The following is a 19,006-nucleotide window of genomic DNA, read 5'->3' on the forward strand; positions in this document are numbered from 1 at the left end:
CCCTACCCCTCACATCTGTAGGCAGTGAGCCCACAGACAGCTGGACGGAGAAGTGAGCTTGTCAGCACTTTATCACCACCTAGAGGCAACATATGAGTATGACATCTTGTATGTAAATGTTTTTTGTTTTTGTTTTTTTAAAAACATAAACTTCTACACAAAAAAAGTCACAAAACTGATTTGATTCATGAGAGTGCAAACTTTAATCAACAACTTCAGCAGATATATGATGATATGTTTCAAATAAAGTCAAAGTTCAGCAGTTTTCTTCTTCAGTTCTGACACTTAAACATTATTTTCTTCCTTAACCACAAATCAGTGTCCAAGTCTTTGTGGCGAGGTGAAGCTGTCCCCCTGCTGGCGTAAAATATTCAGCTGCGTCTCATAAGGTTATGACTAGGGCTGTCACGATGTCAGATTTTCACTACATGATTATCACGGCCAAAATAATTTACAATAACGATATTATCGCGATATCTAACCACGAGTTTTCTGGGGCGGTTACTGGGGCAACGATCATGGATACTTCCGGTGCTAGCATAGCCTATAATAATCATATTTTAATAACAGTGTTAGTAGTTTTCCTTTGACAAATTTGCTAACCTGAAACTTCATGGATGAATGATACGCCATATCATTTTCTGGCAGATTAGCGTCCTGTTATTGAAAATGCCATTTCCGGTTAACTGACTGACGTACCGGAAGTCGCGCTGATAATTCGCGCAATGTATCATGGGGGCTAGCAATCCCAAAAGCTATCACACTGGCAAGCTAACTTTTTCACCTTCCCCTCTGACATGATTTTGCACAGCAGGAGCAGTGACTACCATGGACCTTATTGTGTTACTAGCTAGCTAGCTAGTTATTACATCTTCTTCTGTTTCTTTTTTCCTCTTTATGGCAGCTGGCTACCGGCATTAAGGTGCATTACCAAAAAAAGCCAGAACATAAAGAATCTGAAATATTTTAAGAGGCCTGAAATATTTAGAGGATATTGTCTTATCTGTATTACTAACACAATATCAGTATGTCATTTTTAAATATCATGGAGATCATCAGTATCACAATATATCGCAACTCCCCTAGTCATACGTTTTTAGCTTGAAAAATAAACTTTAAACATGGCCGACAGCTTCAGCCTGTTGCATTTAGTGCTACAAACATGCAAACACAAGGAAGCATGAAACACCAGCGATGTGTTTTCAGTATCTACAAAGTTTTTCTCTTCATAAAAGCACAGTGATTTAGACTCTGCTTACAGTATCATACCTCTGTTTTCAGTGGTAATATATGAGGGTCTAGGTTTGTAATACTTTGTTTTATAAAAGCAACTTTAAGAGAGCACTGGTTAAAACATATAAAACTTCATTTGGAACATAATTCATAAACACTGACAAATTGTGCACAGTTTTTGTAATACTTAAGGCAATATATATAAACGAAGTCATATCAGGATCTATTTGAAGATTGTAAAAAATAAAATTTAAAGGAATCTCTTCGTGTTGGATGCTGTAAATCCATAAAACATTGTCGTTCGTTTAGGATATTAACCACAGCATGAGCCCTTTTGTAAATAAAATTCAAAGAGGACTTTGACATGCTTTTAAACACATATAAACTTGGTAGGTTGTGCAACATAGTTGCGTTATTATCAAATATCTATTCAGCCAAAATATTCTACTGAAGAATCTGTCCAAGACAGCATGGACTCGGCAGCACAGTTAACACTTTACGGATGATAAGCTACATGTAAAGTTTCTTCTCATAAATACTGATGGACTGTGTTTTCGTGGATCAGATATGTCATCGATTTTTTCTTCAGTGACGGTGGAAATTTTCATTTAAGCTGAATATACAAACACACACACAAATCACAGATCACAGAAGCAACACTTAATGTTAAATCGAACAAGCGTCGACTCTTCTAGTTGGTCTCTGCTACCAAATCGTACCTGGACAAACAGAAAGGAAACAATTTATTGTTTTCAACAATCATGAAGAAAGTAATATTTGAACATTCAACTCTATTATCACACAATATTGTGTATATTATTACCATTGTGTGACTCCAGCCTTGAGGTCAATTTGGTCCAGGTCCAGCTGCAACTGAGGTCATCAAGAAGAAGCAAACGATTTCACATTTCTGTATCTCTGGTGTTTGGTTGTAATTACTGGGTAAACACCAAGGAATTATGTGATGTTTTTGGCAATAACTAAGGCATGAGTGATGATATATACCTTGCCGATAAGCTCCCTCTCTCTGCTCATGAAGGAGACACTGTTCTTCACAGACAGGTCCAGTCTTCTCTGAATGGACTCCTCCAGGGAGAAATCAAAGTCGAACCTACAAAAAGAAACAGAAAGGTGGGTCAATTAACATCCTCCCACTTTCTTCAGTGTCTCATTTGTTTGTCTTACCTCTCGTTGAATTCTGGGTTGAGGTCTCTCTTCTTGGTGGCGGTTCTCCTCTTGGTGGTAGCCTTCTTGTCGGGCAGCAGGATGAATGAAATGTAAGGGTCTGCACCATCCTTGGAGCAGGCTGCCAGGGCTCTGTGGGTATAGAGCAATCACAGTTACTATATGCTGGTACAGAGGGCTCCAGGTCAAAAAAGTGATGGTAAAGAGGCAACGTATTAGTAGAGACCTGCAGGAGTGAACGGTGATGAAAAGCCTGCTCTCCTCTGTGGAGTAGGCGATGGTGAGCTTCACCTGGCTGGCTGTGGCTCCGTTATCACCTCTGAAGACACAGTGTAGAAATTGATATTATTTAAATACTTTGACCAAAACAGACACAAACCAGGATGAAATAAACTGGAAAACGGTCCACTACACTGATAACTACTATTTTTACAGTGGAGTGACTCACAAGGAGAATGTATTTCTCTGTCTGAGGTCTAAATGGGAAGGAACCCATCTGGGAATGACTTCTTCCATGCCACCTTCACCTGCGTCCCCTGGAGCCCCACGACACACCGCCAGCTGAGTGTCCAAGATCTGCAGGACATTCAGGGATAGAAATCATAGCTGAGCATGGCATCACTGCTGCACAACAACTTTTGACCTCATGTTAGAATAAGGTCGAAACTATACAGACTTGATATACAGCAAGCTGAGGAGGTTACGTTTCACCCATGTGTGGAGAATAGACCCAATTAAAGTGTGGTTGGGATCTGGATAAAAGGATGGATCCAGGAGTTTTTTCAAACTTTTTTTTAACATTGCAAGATTTAAAATTTTCGTTAATCTTTTCGTAAAATTTTCGTAATAAAGCATGGATGTTAATGAAAAAAATCAGGCATGTACAATTTGATGCAGATCCTAAATCTAGTGTGCTTAAAATGTCGTCAAGCAGTTATGGGTGATTTAGTATTTAGAGTGATACAGGGCCCCCGAGTTTGATATTGGATTAGGCTTCATTGAATCAAAGGGGACTGTTGGGCCTTGACAGAGGTATTTATCTGTAAAACAGTTAAGAAAAAATCTTTGGTTTGTAGAAAAATAAATTTTCAAGATAATTTTTTTCAGGGTTTATTGTTGTAATACTCACTTAAGCCACCGTGGCTGAAGTGCACCACTGCTACATGTTCTACATAATGCAAAAGCATTCATGGTTTTTTTTATATAAACACAAGCTACATATAAGTAGATACAATTTAAATAACATGTCTAGCGGTTTATCACTCTATTTTTTAATTCACAAACATTTTATTATTTTTATTATACATTCATAAGCATTTTCATTACTTCTCTTTTGTCAATTGTTTTGTCATTGTCATTTTTGTGTTGTGAATGATGAACGTAAGATGGGGGAAAATGATAAAACATGGCTCTGGGGAATGTACTGCAATTAATTAGTGTAGAGAGACATATCGTCAGTACCTTGAGCGTGACCCTCAGTAGTATCTGGCTTTCTGGCAGCGCTCCATCCAGGTTGAGCCAGCGGTCCAGCACCAAGCCCGGCTCAACCAGCACCTCTCTGAGAGGAAGTGTCAAGGACCCAAGGGCCTGGCCCCAGCTGTGGGAGAGCTACATACAAACATAGATACACAGTCAAACACTTTTCACTTTTGTCATATCTGTATTTTATTAATTTAATTTGCTCTACAGCTTCGTAGTTCAGACAAAACTGAATGACTCTCACTTTCACTGTGAGTGTTTCATCTCTGGGGTCGCGAATCAAATAGTGAAAGGCTTCGTCCCAACGAGGAGATGTGGAGCGCTCACAAATCTTTGGAAAGAAAGAACCGGATAATTAAATGACTTTAAAACAGCTGTTTTCTTGTGTTGCATTCACAAGCGCATCTAAGACGTCACAATCCTACCTTGGTTCTGTGTGAGATGCCTTTGAGGATGACGTCAGCCCCGACTTTTGGCTCCTTTCCACTCTTCTTCAACTGAAATCACATACAAAGAATACTGCAATCCAAAAACTGTAATCAACAGAATTTATTTAAACATGCAGCTGTGTTGGGACACTACAATGTTTCATACAATACACTGGCAATGAAAGCAACGACTGTACCTCTTTAGTGCAAAGAAAAACACATCACAATAAACAAGATACAGCTCCCCAAGGACTCAGAGGTATGATCTCACCGGCAGGCCATGGGCACGCTCCACATACACAAACAGCACAGCTGCTGATGGCACGACCTTGTTCTGGTACGACTGCTGACTCTGGTACTGCAGGATCTGAAGGAAGAAATTAAACAAGAGTTTTAGTAACACTGGTTGTGCAATAAGAAAGTGTGGTTGACATTTCCTTTGCAACAGTACAAATAAAGAACATAAAACTAATCTACACAAAACATCTTCAAAGCTATCTCTTTCCTGCTGATTAAAAGCTGTATTAGCCATGGCAACCAAACAACCATGCTAAAAAAACAAGGGTACTCTCAAAGTGCAAGAGGCAGCAGTTAAAATATAGGTTTGGATTGTTTTCAAGGTTGCTGTTTTGTTTTTGTGCATACTGGCCATGAAGCAGTCCCTCTGCCGCAGCTCAGCAAAGAAACACAGTCCATGGAAAAACAAAATGGGAATGTCATACCAAAAAGACTGTATTTTTGGAAGATAATAACTTGATTTAGTTAACTCAGGCTGCTGAATCCTCAGTTTTAACTTTGGTTTAACTTTGAAATGTGTATTTTATTTCTTAAAGTCATGACTGCGAAGAGGGGGACATCTGGAGGAGATCACTTTATGGCCAGTGCGGACAGGAGGAATATTCCACTGAACAATAACTTTTTTATACGAAATGTGAGAATAACAATAAGATATTATTATATTGTGTTTTAAGACACTTCAGATACTTGAGAGGGCCTTTAAAACCCCCTTGTTCAAAAGAGTCATTACACCAAATCCTCCAGCTGCACTACGTGGCTCATCTGAAGCTAATAATTATCGTATAATCTGATCTGGCTCATCTTATCCTTCCTTTAGGAAGGAGATTCATAAAGATTTGCAAAAATAGTAAGTGCTGCAAGCAGGAACAGTAACTAGAAAGTGTCTTTAACAAAAAATAAATTAACATAATTTGACATAATTTACGATACTTTTTCCCGCCTGCAACTGGATGAGTTTGTAAAATTATGGGGAAAGTGAATGTCATATTCAGCTTTAAAGTCCATGATTGGTCTAATCAATCGTGGACTTTTTATTATGTACTTTAATTTTCATACCTGTATCTTTATTTTCATTCATTTCTTTGTACTTATTTACTATTGTGTTACTTGTTTTTACTCAATTTATTATGATCCTTTTTTGCAGTTGTTTAAAGCAACCTTAAAATAACAGCTTCAAAATCATTTTGCAATATGTTACTTCAGTGAGAGGCTAGGATCACAGTGTTACATACGTGTTTACTTCGACATGCAAGTTTTCAACACATAACATTGTTATAACGTAATAAGTTTTGTTTGTAGTTACCACCTACATTATGTCTGACAATTTTTGATTTAAGTCACTGTTGTTGCACTCATAACCTGTAGGGGGCGCCAAATCGCACAAAATGCCAATTTCTACATAATGTTGCTTTAAAAAAGGCATTAACAGTCAGGGCTTCTAGGTTTTAATATAATTAGTACACTGTTGCCTGGGTACATCCATTTAAAAAGATAATAAAAAATAAAGCATGGACAGTAAATATCTTACCTGCTCAAGTCTGGGAAGGTCAGAGACTCGAGGCAGCCACTCCAGGATCAGATGAACTCGGCCTGACTTCACATCATTTAGAGTGTACCACTGTAACAAGAGTGGCACAGAAACATTACAAAATAAATATAAATATATCTAGTCAAATCATCTGTTTAAGTATCTGTCACTAACCGTATCGATGAATTGTGCGCTGATGATATCTCGTAGGTTAAGCTTGAACCTGCAAAAGACAAGACTCAATCAACATTTTATCCTCCTTTGCATTGACCAGTTTTCCTTAAAAGAAAAACCTTTTAAGAGCCAGATCTGCTGTTAAAGTTGAAAGTTTTCACCTCCCGAGGAAGTCATCCTGATCGATGTCCTTGTCGAACAACTCAAACTGGATCTCCTGACCAGGAAGCTGGGTCAAAATCACCTGGATCATAGAAAAAACAAAATCTAAGCCTCACAGTTTTAGCAGATGAGTAGAAGAACTATGTACTTAACAAAGGCGATACCTCGTAGAGTTCGTTCCAGATGGGATTGAGGTTCTCTTTGATGGTGTGGCTCCGGTAAGTGATACCAGCCACGCGGATCTTGACGTAGGGATCGCTCTTCCCCTTCACCATGCCACCCATGAAGTTGTCCTTTGCTATCAGGTTTTGGGCCTCCGCCAGATGGATACGCAGCACTCCCTGTGGACAGAACAAGGACAGGGAGTGCTCTTATAGTGCGTGCAAGAGAGGGCTAAGCGTTGCTGCCGTTTCACACTTGGTAACTGTTTTTTACCTCAGTTGCAAACTCTGGGTCGGGCGTGGTGTGCTGAGGCCGTGCCGGTTGAGGATTACCTAACCCACCAGGCCCCATGGGGTTCAGCTCTGATGTGATTCCCCCCTGACCGATCCCAGACCCGGAGGGCCCTGAGGGCCGAGGAGACGGAGTTGTAGGAGTGGCATCTTCACTCAGCCACAAAACCTAAATGTCAAGCAGAACACTCTGTAATTGCTTATTCACAACATAAGAGAGAACATGCAGGTTTCCGTGTCACTGCTGCTCTGTTTCTGATTTATGAGGTTCTCACAAGGATAAAAAGATGAGGCTGACATGTGGATGGTCTTCTTTGGGTTCATTTTTTTGTGCGAGGGTTACGTTCAGACATGTCAAGGGGAGGCGATAAGGAGAAGGAATTCATGTAGTCATTCCAGTTGTGAAAATCTGTGGGTGCACATGTAAAAGTGATTTTTAACCTCCCCTGTGTTACGTTCTTTAATCTCTGGGGGTTTTTTTCCCCCATGGATGACTTACACACACAGAGTCATGGTATGTTTGAATCTGAGATCTTTGAGGTTTTGAAGGGAAAGTTGTGGGTGTGATACTGAAGCATGTGCCCGAGGCCACAGCTGTCCTTTGGGAGCTGCTAGGATTTCAAAGTCTTCCTTCCACACAGACCCTTTAGCTGGGACTGAACCCTCATCTTACTTATTTTCTTCTCTCCTTCAACACATGAGTGCGCACAAAGAAAGAGTCCAAGTCTATGTGTGAAATACCGACCCTAAGCACAATCTTGGCGTAGATGCGGCTAGCAGAACCAGAATTCTCCAGCTGGAACCACTGGTCCATGGTGAGTTCAGGCGTGGCCAGAACACGGATCAGAGGGATGGTCAGGCTGCCCAGGGACAGAGCACGGTCATCATCTTTCACCTGATTGGACAATACAGTAGCAGAAGATGTAAAGTCAAGATAAATACAGCAAGCAAACAGATATCATGAAGGGAAAAGGGCCATAAACAGGTTAAAATGAAGAGAATGTAGTTTACAGAAATGAGTGAGAATAAGCAGGAAAATTGATTCAAACCTTGAAGAAGGAAAATCTATAAGGTATTTAGTGCATGAATTAACTTGGGACACCTTGGGAGTAAGTTTATGTAAAATCATTGATGTGTTCAATCGTTGCTGACAATGACTTACTTGAATGTCGATGTCTTGCTTGCGAGGATCCTGAATAAAGAAGGTGAAGGCGTCCTCCCACACAGGGGCGTTGGTCCCGTAGCAAGTCTGCAGAAAAGAAAGGAAACCGTTCCTTATGCTCAGAGTTTGGTTTTAATGCACTAAGAAAAGTTTTATCCTTACCTTGCTCTCTTTAGTTGAATCCTGAATAGAAATCTGGACCATCGGGCTCGGGTCCTTGTTGCCTTTTCTCATCTGCAATATATAAATCCATCGATGTGGGTAACAGATGAAAATTGAATGCACCCAACATGAGAGTCTTGTAATGGTAATCTTACAGGCAGTGCGTGAGCTTGATCAAGATAGATGGCGAGGATAGCGGCAGATGGAGGATCAGCCGTCTTACTGGTCAAGTTCTGGTTTGTCTGGATCACCTGGTAGAGGAACAACAAACAGAAGCAAGGAGCGTGTGAGCAGAGTGATCTGAAAGGTCCAACCTGTGGACACCAACAATTTTTCCACTTTTATACTATCAATAACAAGTTGATGAAGAATGTGTTATTGATCAACTGTGTGACTGTTTTAGATTTGTCAAATTTATTTTAATTAATGTTTTTAGATTGCTCTTAAGTTGTTTTTAAACTACAACTTCACTTTATTTGTCTTGAAACATCAAGAACAAAAGAACAAAAGAAGGAACCAGTATAAAGCAGGTTTTCCTTGGCCTGAACCATAGTGGTCTTATTCTACTGGTTGGAGGAGGCAACAATGGAGAAGTCAGGTGAGTTGGATGAACACCAATATCTGTAATAATAGCGCAAAACACTGCCAAGCCTTGCATAATCTCGCCATCTTGCTACTACTGTTTACTTCCGCTGTCCATTGTGCAATGCGCTCAATTGAAGACACATTCTTAATTACAAAGGTTTAACTCACAATTGGTGGAAACGCAGGCTGGTTTGCTAGGTAACATGTTTCAAGAATCTTGGTTTAAGAAACAGAGCTAATTTGGTGGAAAAGGGGTGTCCTGATGGTTGAGTGGTTTAAGGAGTGTATGACTTAATGTTCCCGATTCAGTTCTGGGAAGAAACCTTTGACACGTGTCATCACTTTCTTTCTTATGTTTCCTTTCTCTCTATACCATTAAATACCATAAATAAACAAATAGCATTGCATAACAATATGAAAATGATTCCTTCTCTCTGTCCATATAACTACCCAAAGCCCTGCTCCTGACTGGGCAAAAATGGATCCACTGAACACCATTGGGCAGTGCTGTGGACTCACCTCACTCAGTTTGTCAGCAGAGGACAGTAGAGAGAGCCACTCCAGCCGGAGGTGGACGCTGCCGGTTGAGACGTCCCTCAGATTGAACCACTGTTTACAAAAACAGAGGGCTTCATTAAACACACATTTTTCTCATCTGGCTGATTTCTTTGAGCCTGGATGAAATGGCAGGATAGAAGAAAATCAGAGCAGATCACGCGGAGGCACATGGGGCCTGCAATGTCACATGCTAACAGGATTACTGCAGATATTTTCCAGAGTGAGACAATCTAATAACTGAATTCTTATGCTTGCTGCAGTACAATAGTGACTCCGAAACCTCAAAAAGGCTAAATAGAAGCATTACTACTTACATCGTCCACAACTCTGGCCTTCTTTACAATATCGAGATCCACCTTGACCCTGAAAGAGAGACAGATAAAGAGATAGCGAGAAAATCGTTGAAGGCATTAATCACAGAGATTAAGGCGTTCAAATATCGCCAGAATCATGGCCCAACATTGCAATAGCAGAGATGGAAATGACATGAGAAGCACATAGAGACCGAGTAAATGAATGAGAATGAATAAGCTACCTCCCCAGGAAGTCATCCTGGTCTGGGTCTTTGTCAAACACTTCCACTTCCAACTCCTGACCAGGTACTTCATGGACAATCACCTGACACACACACACACACACATACACACACATAAATGGACAAATACGCAATACACACAACAAATATACAAATATAGATACAGCCACATGTGACACAATAACACAAGGGCATGCAAACAGAATCACAACAGCAAGATATTTTTACTGTTGTTCTAGGTAGATATTAAAGAAGACCTATTATGCCTTTTTGTTTTGTTTTTCTTTCATTCATGAAAATGGTTGGGCTTGCAAAAATTGATTTAGCACAGCTGCTCTGTTGGTGTTAGCAGTGCTGGGTCAGGCGTGTGTGAGCTGACCAATCAGAGCAGACTGGGTATTTGGGAAGGGTGGCCTTAAAGAGACAGGAGCTCAAACAGCGCTTTTCTGACAGAGGGGGAATACAGTGCTGCAGTACTGGACTGTTTGAGAAAACTGATGTGTTTTTTGAACATTGAGGCACGTAAACCTATTCTAGTAGTAGCCCAAAATACAAATCATGAACCTGAAAATGAGCATGATATGTCTCCTTTAATCATTTAACATCTATTCAGTGTTTGGTTCAAATTTCATAAACAACAAGAAAGACAAATGTGTCCTTGAGCAAGCAGTTTTCGCAAGAGCTGCTTATCTCGGAAACAAGGGCTTCCTGCCACCAGAGAAGTAGATAAAAATCACCACAACTATTCATCTCTGCACCAGTGATGTATTTACTACTAGACACTTCTCTACACAGTCCTTACAAAGAAAGGACACCAACACCAAGCTATAACTTTAAGCGCACAAACTGGTGGGAAGTGCAGCACTTGAATACAAAGCCGTATATCTCATGTTTCTCTCAGCTCAGTATATTTTCTGCCCTACCAGCTCCTCTCACCTCAAACATCTCCCTCCACTGTGGGTTCAGGTTGCTGTCCACGTGATGAGAGGTGAAGATCTGGGTTCCTACACGCAGAACGGCGTACGGGTCTGACTTCCCATCGATTAATCCTTTGATGACTGTATCCTTGGCAGTGAGGTCCTCAGCCTCCAGCAGGTGGATGCGCACGACTCCCTGGTATGTGCACGAAGGAAAACAAAGACGGTCAAAATGTTAGTCAACAGGCATCCATGTCTTTCATTGGAATTTGCTTGAATTTGAATGTGTTTGCTTGCAGCTGAAACAGATTCAGTCTGTGTGGGTCCATGTTTTTCTCCAGGCCATTCATTATTGAGACAGTTACCCTTGGGAGAGGGGAGCGGAGCTGCGCAACGTGCAGGTCGGCCACCAGGGGAACAGTGAGACGGTTGGGGAGCACCAGGTGGGAGGCTATTGCATCCATTATCATAGTGTCCGACATGGCACTGCAAATGAATGCGAGGACGATGTTGGGGGGACACACGGGAGGGACACACAGACAAACAGACAGAGGCTAGATACTACTGCGGACCATGTGAACATGCATAAATAACATGATATTCAGGTTCTCAGTGACAGAACCAACACGAAGCACCCACTGGCTAAAGATGAGGACAGTTCTCTGTGAAATCATGTTGGCTAATGTTGTCTAAAGGAGGAATGCAATTACAAAATGACAAGCTGTCATTCAAAGTATTGCCAGAGGGAACTGCTGTCAAGTACACCTCTGACAATGCTTTACTTGTATTTTCACAGAAGCACATTATATAAGATTTTAACACAGACAGCGTAGAATCAGCCACCATACAACTACACCGAATATGGATGTTAAATATAGTTGCATTGTTCCCATTTGTTACCATTTCCTATTTATCTTCATATTCTCTTTAATTGTACTGTAGTTGATTCTACATTGTCTGCAATCTGACCTTACATAATGGACCTTAAAAACTGCCTTGATATAAACACATGAAGTCATAATAAACATAGCAAATAAGTACATCAGTACACAAGTATGGTATAAAGTTTAACAAGATAAAGGATAAGACTGACATTGTTCAATATTTTTCCTATTATCAACAAAAGTCGTGAAAAGAACAAAACCAACAATGTGTTATTGTACATCATGTAGCTTTTTACAAAAGGACTCATAAATATTTCATTATTAAATGAAGAGGCTAAGTTGTTTCCCTAAACAGCTGTTCATATAGTTTAAAGCTGAAGTTACTCAAACAGGAGTGAATAGTGGATTTGTTTTGTGTTTTTATGCAGAATAATACAGATTCAGTGCTTTATTGAGTTTCGAAGGGCTGTGTGTGTGGGACTGAATAAACTACAGTGCCCTTGTTCATCTTACTGAAGGAATCTCATCCAGTGCAACAGTGTGACTCATTTTAGTGTTTTCAGACATTTTTGGACAAAGGAGCTCTGTGACACAACAGAATAATCTATATCAGGTTGGTTTCAGTCTTTTCACACAGGATTTGTTTACAATAACAAAAATATAGGATGCCGCCAGGATTTGAGCGCACAAAACTAACACTGAACAGAAAAACCAGTGTGACTCTATTGGCTTGATAAAAGTGATAAACTATAATGAATTTACTATTACAATAATACATAACAGCCCAGTCGCCAGGATAAAATGTTGGCATTTATTGTTCTGCAAGCCACTGATACGTTCACATCTGTATGCATAATAGGCTACTTACCATATTTCTACAAAACGTTTCATATCATGTTCACATTACACGATCTGACATCTCCATGTTTATGGTGACCAAAATGGGTATTTTAACCAAGTGGTTTTTGTGTCTTAACCCAACCAGACCATAAGCACATTGGTGTCACAACATAAAATAGAAATTTTAACCTGAGGGAAGTTTCAACATATCCGTGGTATGCAGAAATGTATATTGCCAACATGTATTCTGCTGATTGGGTCGATACTCATACTGCACATCTAAACTTCATCAGCCTTACTCTACTCAAACAGGATCCTCAATAAAAAACAGTTCAAAACAAACACCAGACAGACAAAACAGATCAACACAGCCACTCCCTAAAACCAATCTACACATGGCTCTAACTTTTAACTCACTTCAGCCCGGGGATATCTAACAGGTTGGTCAGCCCGGTCCAGTTGATGTCCAGTTTCTATGACACAGATAAAAGTGAAGACGTATGAATACCTACAAGCAGACCTCACATAACAATGCAGTGCAAAAGTGAAAAGTATCATTATGTGGTTCACTGGTGCGACACTAACAGGCCTGCGGATGAAGAACATTGTGATGGCTCCGACCAGCGGCACGTCTCCAATTAGCGGCTCGAGGATCACACGCAGTTTCCCGTGGAGCTACAAGCAGAAAATGTAATATTGAACGAACAGCTTTAGGACACTTAACTATGACAATTAATGACGTAAGAATATCTATATATTATTCTTATACCTGGACTCCTTTCACTCCAGCTTTGCAAAAGTACTTTTTGATTTCAACGTTGATCTCGACATCACCGGCGTAGCTGTAAGTGTAGAGATACATGTTTAACTAAGGGAAGCAGGATAGCTGATATGAGTTATGACAGAGCTGTTTACTTGTCTGTGTTAAGCAAACAAAGATCTGATGCAGCACACAAGAACAAACTCTACTCTAGTGTGGGACACTTCATGATAACTTTGCAATATTTCAGTGTCTGGCTTGCTTAAACACAAGCAACAATATGATTTGTGATATGAATAATGAAGAACCAGAAGTTGTGATGCATTACCTCAGGTACAAATCCAACATAACCTGTCTCTTATCGTGTTCTGTGTGAGCTTTTACACCAACCACCTTCACAGCCTGTGAACACAACAGATGCTATTACACAGAGCAAATACGACTGAAAGAGACTTAATGATATCATGTGAGCAAAGACACACATGAAGATTATCATCCGTCTTTATGCTTGGAATACCTGCCCTTCATAACCGGACCTACATACATATTACCCACATTAATACCCTGGGACGACTGTTTCTTGGTCGTGGAACATTAACAGAATAAATTGCTGCTTTTATGACGAGCCATTCGGATACCTTGTCTCCTAAGTTGACCTTGGTGAAGCTGAGGGTCTGCAGATGAATGCTGGAGGCTCGGATGGCAGGAGCGATGGTTTCCACCAGCAGCTTCTCCAGATACTGGCCAACAAAGGGCCAAGCCTGCTGCAGGATCTGCATGACAGAACATCCGGCCTTTCATTATTTTTCTTTGCAGATTTGAAAATGGCAACGACAGGATCCGATGTTTAGTTACATATATGATACACAAGATTGTATAAAGTGATAAATTAGTACCAGTAATGTAATGTTGTGCATGTTTGCATCCATGGTGCTAAAATTCACACCAAAACACACACTTCACAGTGCCTTGGCCACTGACTGTTTGCCTTGTGGTTGAAATATTTCTAGAGAAGGTTTAGCAACATCCGACAAAAAGTGAACAAAAGCTCAACCAGCATTAATTCAGCAAGAGGAAGAATAAAGTAAGTGCCTGACAGTTGTTCGCCACAGATGTCAGATCAGATCAGATGATCAGATGTCTACTTGCAGCAGGACAGATTACGCAAATCTTGGCAAATGGCAAATAGTGGGAATGATCGTTTTTGCATCAACATTTTTTTTTCAGTTAAAAAAAAACCCCCACAAAAAATAGTGTCTGTACTAAAAGAACATGTTTTCTTATATGTGGAGAAAATAATTGTTGGTCGGGGCATCTCTGCAGCACGACAGTACTTATGCCGTTGTCACACATTTTACCTTAATCTTAAAAAATGCAGCTTCTTGTGATTAGGAAATTGACTTGGCCATATTTGGATTTTGATTATATTTAAATTATTTGTGCAGCCCTTAACAAAATTCAACAGTAATTATCTCAGCATGACCGAGACACTTCAGAATGTGGGTCACATGAATAAAAATAGTGCCAGTGCTACAATATTATGTGCAATCTAGCATAGTGAGTGCACAGTAAATAATTTGCCATTTGTCTGCAGGAAATAATAGAACTCAACATATATGGAGAATAAAGCTTCCAATAACTCTAATGAACTTTGTATTTTTACTATGATTAGCACCCAAATTGCATGACTATTTACAGGAAACTTCTTTTGAAATTGTGAGGAAATAATCCTGAAATAGTGAATCCATAAAAATTCAGTCAGTGTAGCAAGTTTTATTTGATATATTAGTTTGATTTGATTCTATGTGGTCAGCATATCTGTGTTAGCACTCCACACAGCCTCACACTGGTGTCAGCTTCAGCATCTCAGTGTGAGGTGTAAGAGCGAGGCGCGACTGATCCTCTGACCTCCAAACTGAGGCTGGAGATGCTAACAGGCTACAGCTGCAGGAGGGTCTCCTTTACGCTATTTATGATGCAGTTACACAGATGCAGTTAAGAATGATGCATGCAATAAAAGTGCAACCCCTCCCAGGATCATTGACTCCCATTGCTTACATTAGCTCATTTTCCATGCAGATACAAACGCCTACATGTTGTCAAACATAACAAAATGTGAGAACATTTCAGGGACGCTGCATGTTTGTTTGTGGCTGCAGTGTGAGCAGGGATCACATGACAGGAAGCCTGGAGGAGAGACGTGGGCTGGTGAAAGATGAGGCCAGCAAATTGCCATCCTACAATCTGGGGTTCTGTCACTGAGTTCATTACATTTTTCTCTCCAGAAGGGCGTTTTGTATTATTAGTATTCATATCCACACTTGCCTTGAGTCGATGTGAGGTTACTGTACTGACAGAGACAAAGAGTTCCGCGATATGATCCGAGCCGCTCTCCCTGCCTCTTAATTACACCAGCAGATAATCAGCTCTGATGGAGAGACTGCTGCAACGGGAGCCGGGTCACTAAAAGTGCACACAAGTGCACTTTATCTTCATATTGAATGTGAGGCATCGGAGCTGCTGGAGGAGTTACTCAAGGGAAACGCGAACACCTTATCTTCTAATCATTGTTTGCTTTGCATGGCTTAAAGTTCAGCTGCATAAAACAGCAGTCATGTCGTAACTGATGACTCTTTAAAAATGATGAGTTCCTAATTCGCAAAAATACACATCTGCACATTACTGTTGGGCAATATATCAATATCATGTTGTTATTGTGATATGACACTGTATATCGTCTTAGATTTTGGACATCATTATGTCATGATATGGCGTAAGTGTTGTCTTTTCCTGGTTTTAAAGGCTGCTTTACAGGAAAGTGATGTCATTTTCTGAACTTACCAAACTGCTCTACTTGTTCTAATACTTGTCTTTACCCACTTAGTCATTATATCCACATTACTGGTGATTATTCATTAAAAAAATATCTCAATGTGTTAATATTTTGTGAAAGCACCAATGCTCATCCTACAATACTGTCAAAAAATCAATCTTGAGATCATTTGGCCGAACATACTGTGACATGATTTTGTCGCTGTCTCTGTAGTATTTTACAAATGCACAAATGCAAAACCAGATAGGAAAACGACATACCTTATTCAGCCACTCCACTTTTTCCACATCTGGAAAGTTGACCTGTGGACAAGTAATATTGGTCAGGCATGAGCTCAAATACAACACAGCGGTGCAAAATGACCTCCAGCTCTGTGCAGAGAAGTTAAAATACCCGAGACGCTTATTTTAGTAACATTTTTCTGAGCATGTGGAACAAGCTGAAGTCAGTAAAGTCACAGTTGTAATGCACTTTTGAGAACATGCCTAGTTTTACATTAGAGAGGAGTATTTCTACTCATTCAAACCATTTTCCCAGTTCTCTACCTTTAAAATGTAAAATGCATCTGTGCACGTATTTAAATGATTTAATACTCTATTATTAGTCGAGAGAGAACACAGGCTTGAAAACTTGAAAAGCTCATTTGGTTCCTGGAGACATGCGCATCAGCATTTCCTCCAAGCCACAGAGACAGAGCAAGTCACACTTTTCAATAAGCATACAAAAATGGATGACTAATGCATGATTATAATGACTTACTGCGTGAATTAATCCAGGACGTATAATGAATTCCTGTTTCTCAGCATTCACAAACGATCAACACACAATGAACGTTAATTCACCGTCACTTCATGCACTCATTTTTATACTCTGCCATGAAATCAAAGTATTACCTTACTAAATCGAATCAATTTGATCCATGAAGCGTGAATTAATCACAACAAGTCACAGTAACTTCATCATCTTGAGCAATTGGGGAATTCATCATTCATCCCGCATTCATACATGCTTCAAATAGTCATGAGTCATTACTCTAGTATATGATTTGTACGCTTATTATGAAGAGTTACCATTAAGTCTATCTGCACACACACACACACACACGTGCACACACACAGTTCATTCTCTCTCCCTCTCTATCCAGATATGGTGGTCCTGGTTACAGCCTCTGCTCTGCTCTGAAGGATGTTTACCAGTCATCAGGTTTTTGGAGCCAGATAAGGTCAATGACGGCTCTACGGTGGTGAAACAGGAAGAGGAAACACACAGAGAGAGATTTCTCCTACTGCTAGATATTTTTCCTTCAATATACGCATGGATTTAACAATCTACTCAAAGTAAGCTGTCCTCAATGTTCCTGTCATTCTTTCCTCTGCAAAAATCTCATCTGGCATGTTAATTCACAGGCCTCGGTATGGCAGCAGTTCAGACTAATTCCCCAGGCACTGCACATGAGGAATGTCTAAATATGGGGCTGGTCAGGGACAGGAGGAAAATACTGTGAGCAGAAAGGAGAGTCATGCACATTATATGAGGATTTCCATGAAGCAATCTCCCCGTCATTTTGTGCATAATTGTGTTCATTCTAAGAAGTCTGGAGGTTCAAAACAAATGACTGTGATGAGTAAAATGCATGTAAAGAGCATGTGACAGGGATGCAGAGTGGCTGAGAGGCAGCTCAAGTTCAGCACGACAGATGTTGCAGATGTGACAGGTGATACAAAATGCAGAGAATGGCCAGTTCTTACCCAGGGAGGCAGATCCCTTTTGGTCCTGAAGACGTTTTCAGTGGTGAATTTCCTCTCGTTCTCCAGGAGGTACATAGCAGACTTGAGCCTCATCACTTTCTCCAGCCGACTGTGTTTCCATCCCATGTAGATCATCAGACCGAACAGGACTACGCTGATACTGAAGCCATAATACCCGGCCAGGTACACAGGTAGAAGAGCACCCAGGCATTTTCCAAACGACCACAGCACACTGACTGCGCGTTCACCGGGGGGGTGGCTCGGTAAGGCCGCCGGGGCAGGGACCGTCGTGCCTCTGCCCATGCCAGGCTCTGCATCCGCGGCTGGCATCGCAAGATCCGTTTAACTTCACTGGCTCGACCTGGCTTTCGATCGCCACTGGAGTCCTACCACCGCTGTGCTCCAGAAACCATCGAGAAATCAGCGACAAACTGCGGGTTTCGCTCGGTTAGATCATGATCACGGCTCCTCTCCCCTTCAGTTCCGCAGGGCACTAAAAAGACTCTATTCCGTGTTTCATAGACGTGTGAGGCAGCTTCTCTCTCACAGCAGGGCTGGCAGAGACCAGGACCTGTGAGGGCGGGCTCTGCTTCAAGCCCTCCTTCACACGAAATCCAGTAGAAACACAAACCCAGAATTAACTTGGAGCGTCACGCACAGGCTGACTCGGGCGGAGCGAATTGCGGCCGATGTGCAAAGTGACTGACTGTTTATTTAAGAGCCGTTTTTCTTTCAGAATTATATCATCAGCACCATGTCAACTAATGGGCCCGCTACGCCCACTGTCACAGTGCACAAGCCGCTCAACCCCGTTATCTCTTTTTCACACGACCGGATTAAATCCTGCTGCGTGCGCAAGCGCTCCTCTTCACTGCAGCAGCTTCTATTAGACAGCACGAGAGCGCCAACAGGTCCGCTGACAGGAAGGTGTATGACTGCTCCACCTAGCCACCTATAGATCAGCTGCCGTGGAGGATACACGCGGCACACTCGTGATGTCGCCAGGATGCGCCAAATGTCACGAATAACGCCGTTTTTACGCACCAGTGAACTGAAAGTAAACTGGTGCGTAATGTGCTCATGT

The 19,006-nt window shown here is 41.0% G+C and overlaps 1 protein-coding gene across 1 annotated transcript; it reads right to left on the bottom strand.

Annotated features, from left to right (window-relative positions):
• Window positions 1–179: 179 nt before the first annotated feature.
• esyt1a (extended synaptotagmin-like protein 1a) lies at window positions 180–18,957 on the bottom strand. Its single transcript, XM_084367537.1, has 31 exons — window positions 17,923–18,957; window positions 16,435–16,476; window positions 13,980–14,114; window positions 13,670–13,743; window positions 13,351–13,423; window positions 13,167–13,256; window positions 12,999–13,054; window positions 11,223–11,343; window positions 10,877–11,053; window positions 9,941–10,023; window positions 9,720–9,768; window positions 9,367–9,456; window positions 8,418–8,513; window positions 8,263–8,334; window positions 8,101–8,187; window positions 7,684–7,833; window positions 6,922–7,107; window positions 6,651–6,827; window positions 6,486–6,568; window positions 6,325–6,373; window positions 6,151–6,240; window positions 4,597–4,692; window positions 4,323–4,394; window positions 4,142–4,228; window positions 3,880–4,026; window positions 2,867–2,994; window positions 2,645–2,737; window positions 2,419–2,550; window positions 2,239–2,344; window positions 2,057–2,106; window positions 180–1,952 (listed from the first exon to the last, which is right to left on the bottom strand). Exons 1-31 carry the CDS (start codon window positions 18,250–18,252, stop codon window positions 1,925–1,927), a joined length of 3,249 nt encoding a protein of 1,082 aa, XP_084223663.1. The 5' UTR covers window positions 18,253–18,957; the 3' UTR covers window positions 180–1,924.
• Window positions 18,958–19,006: the final 49 nt, after the last annotated feature.

This window comes from Pagrus pagrus (genome assembly GCF_965226575.1).
Source record: "Pagrus pagrus genome assembly, chromosome: 11".
Classification (NCBI taxonomy): Eukaryota; Metazoa; Chordata; class Actinopteri; order Spariformes; family Sparidae; genus Pagrus; species Pagrus pagrus.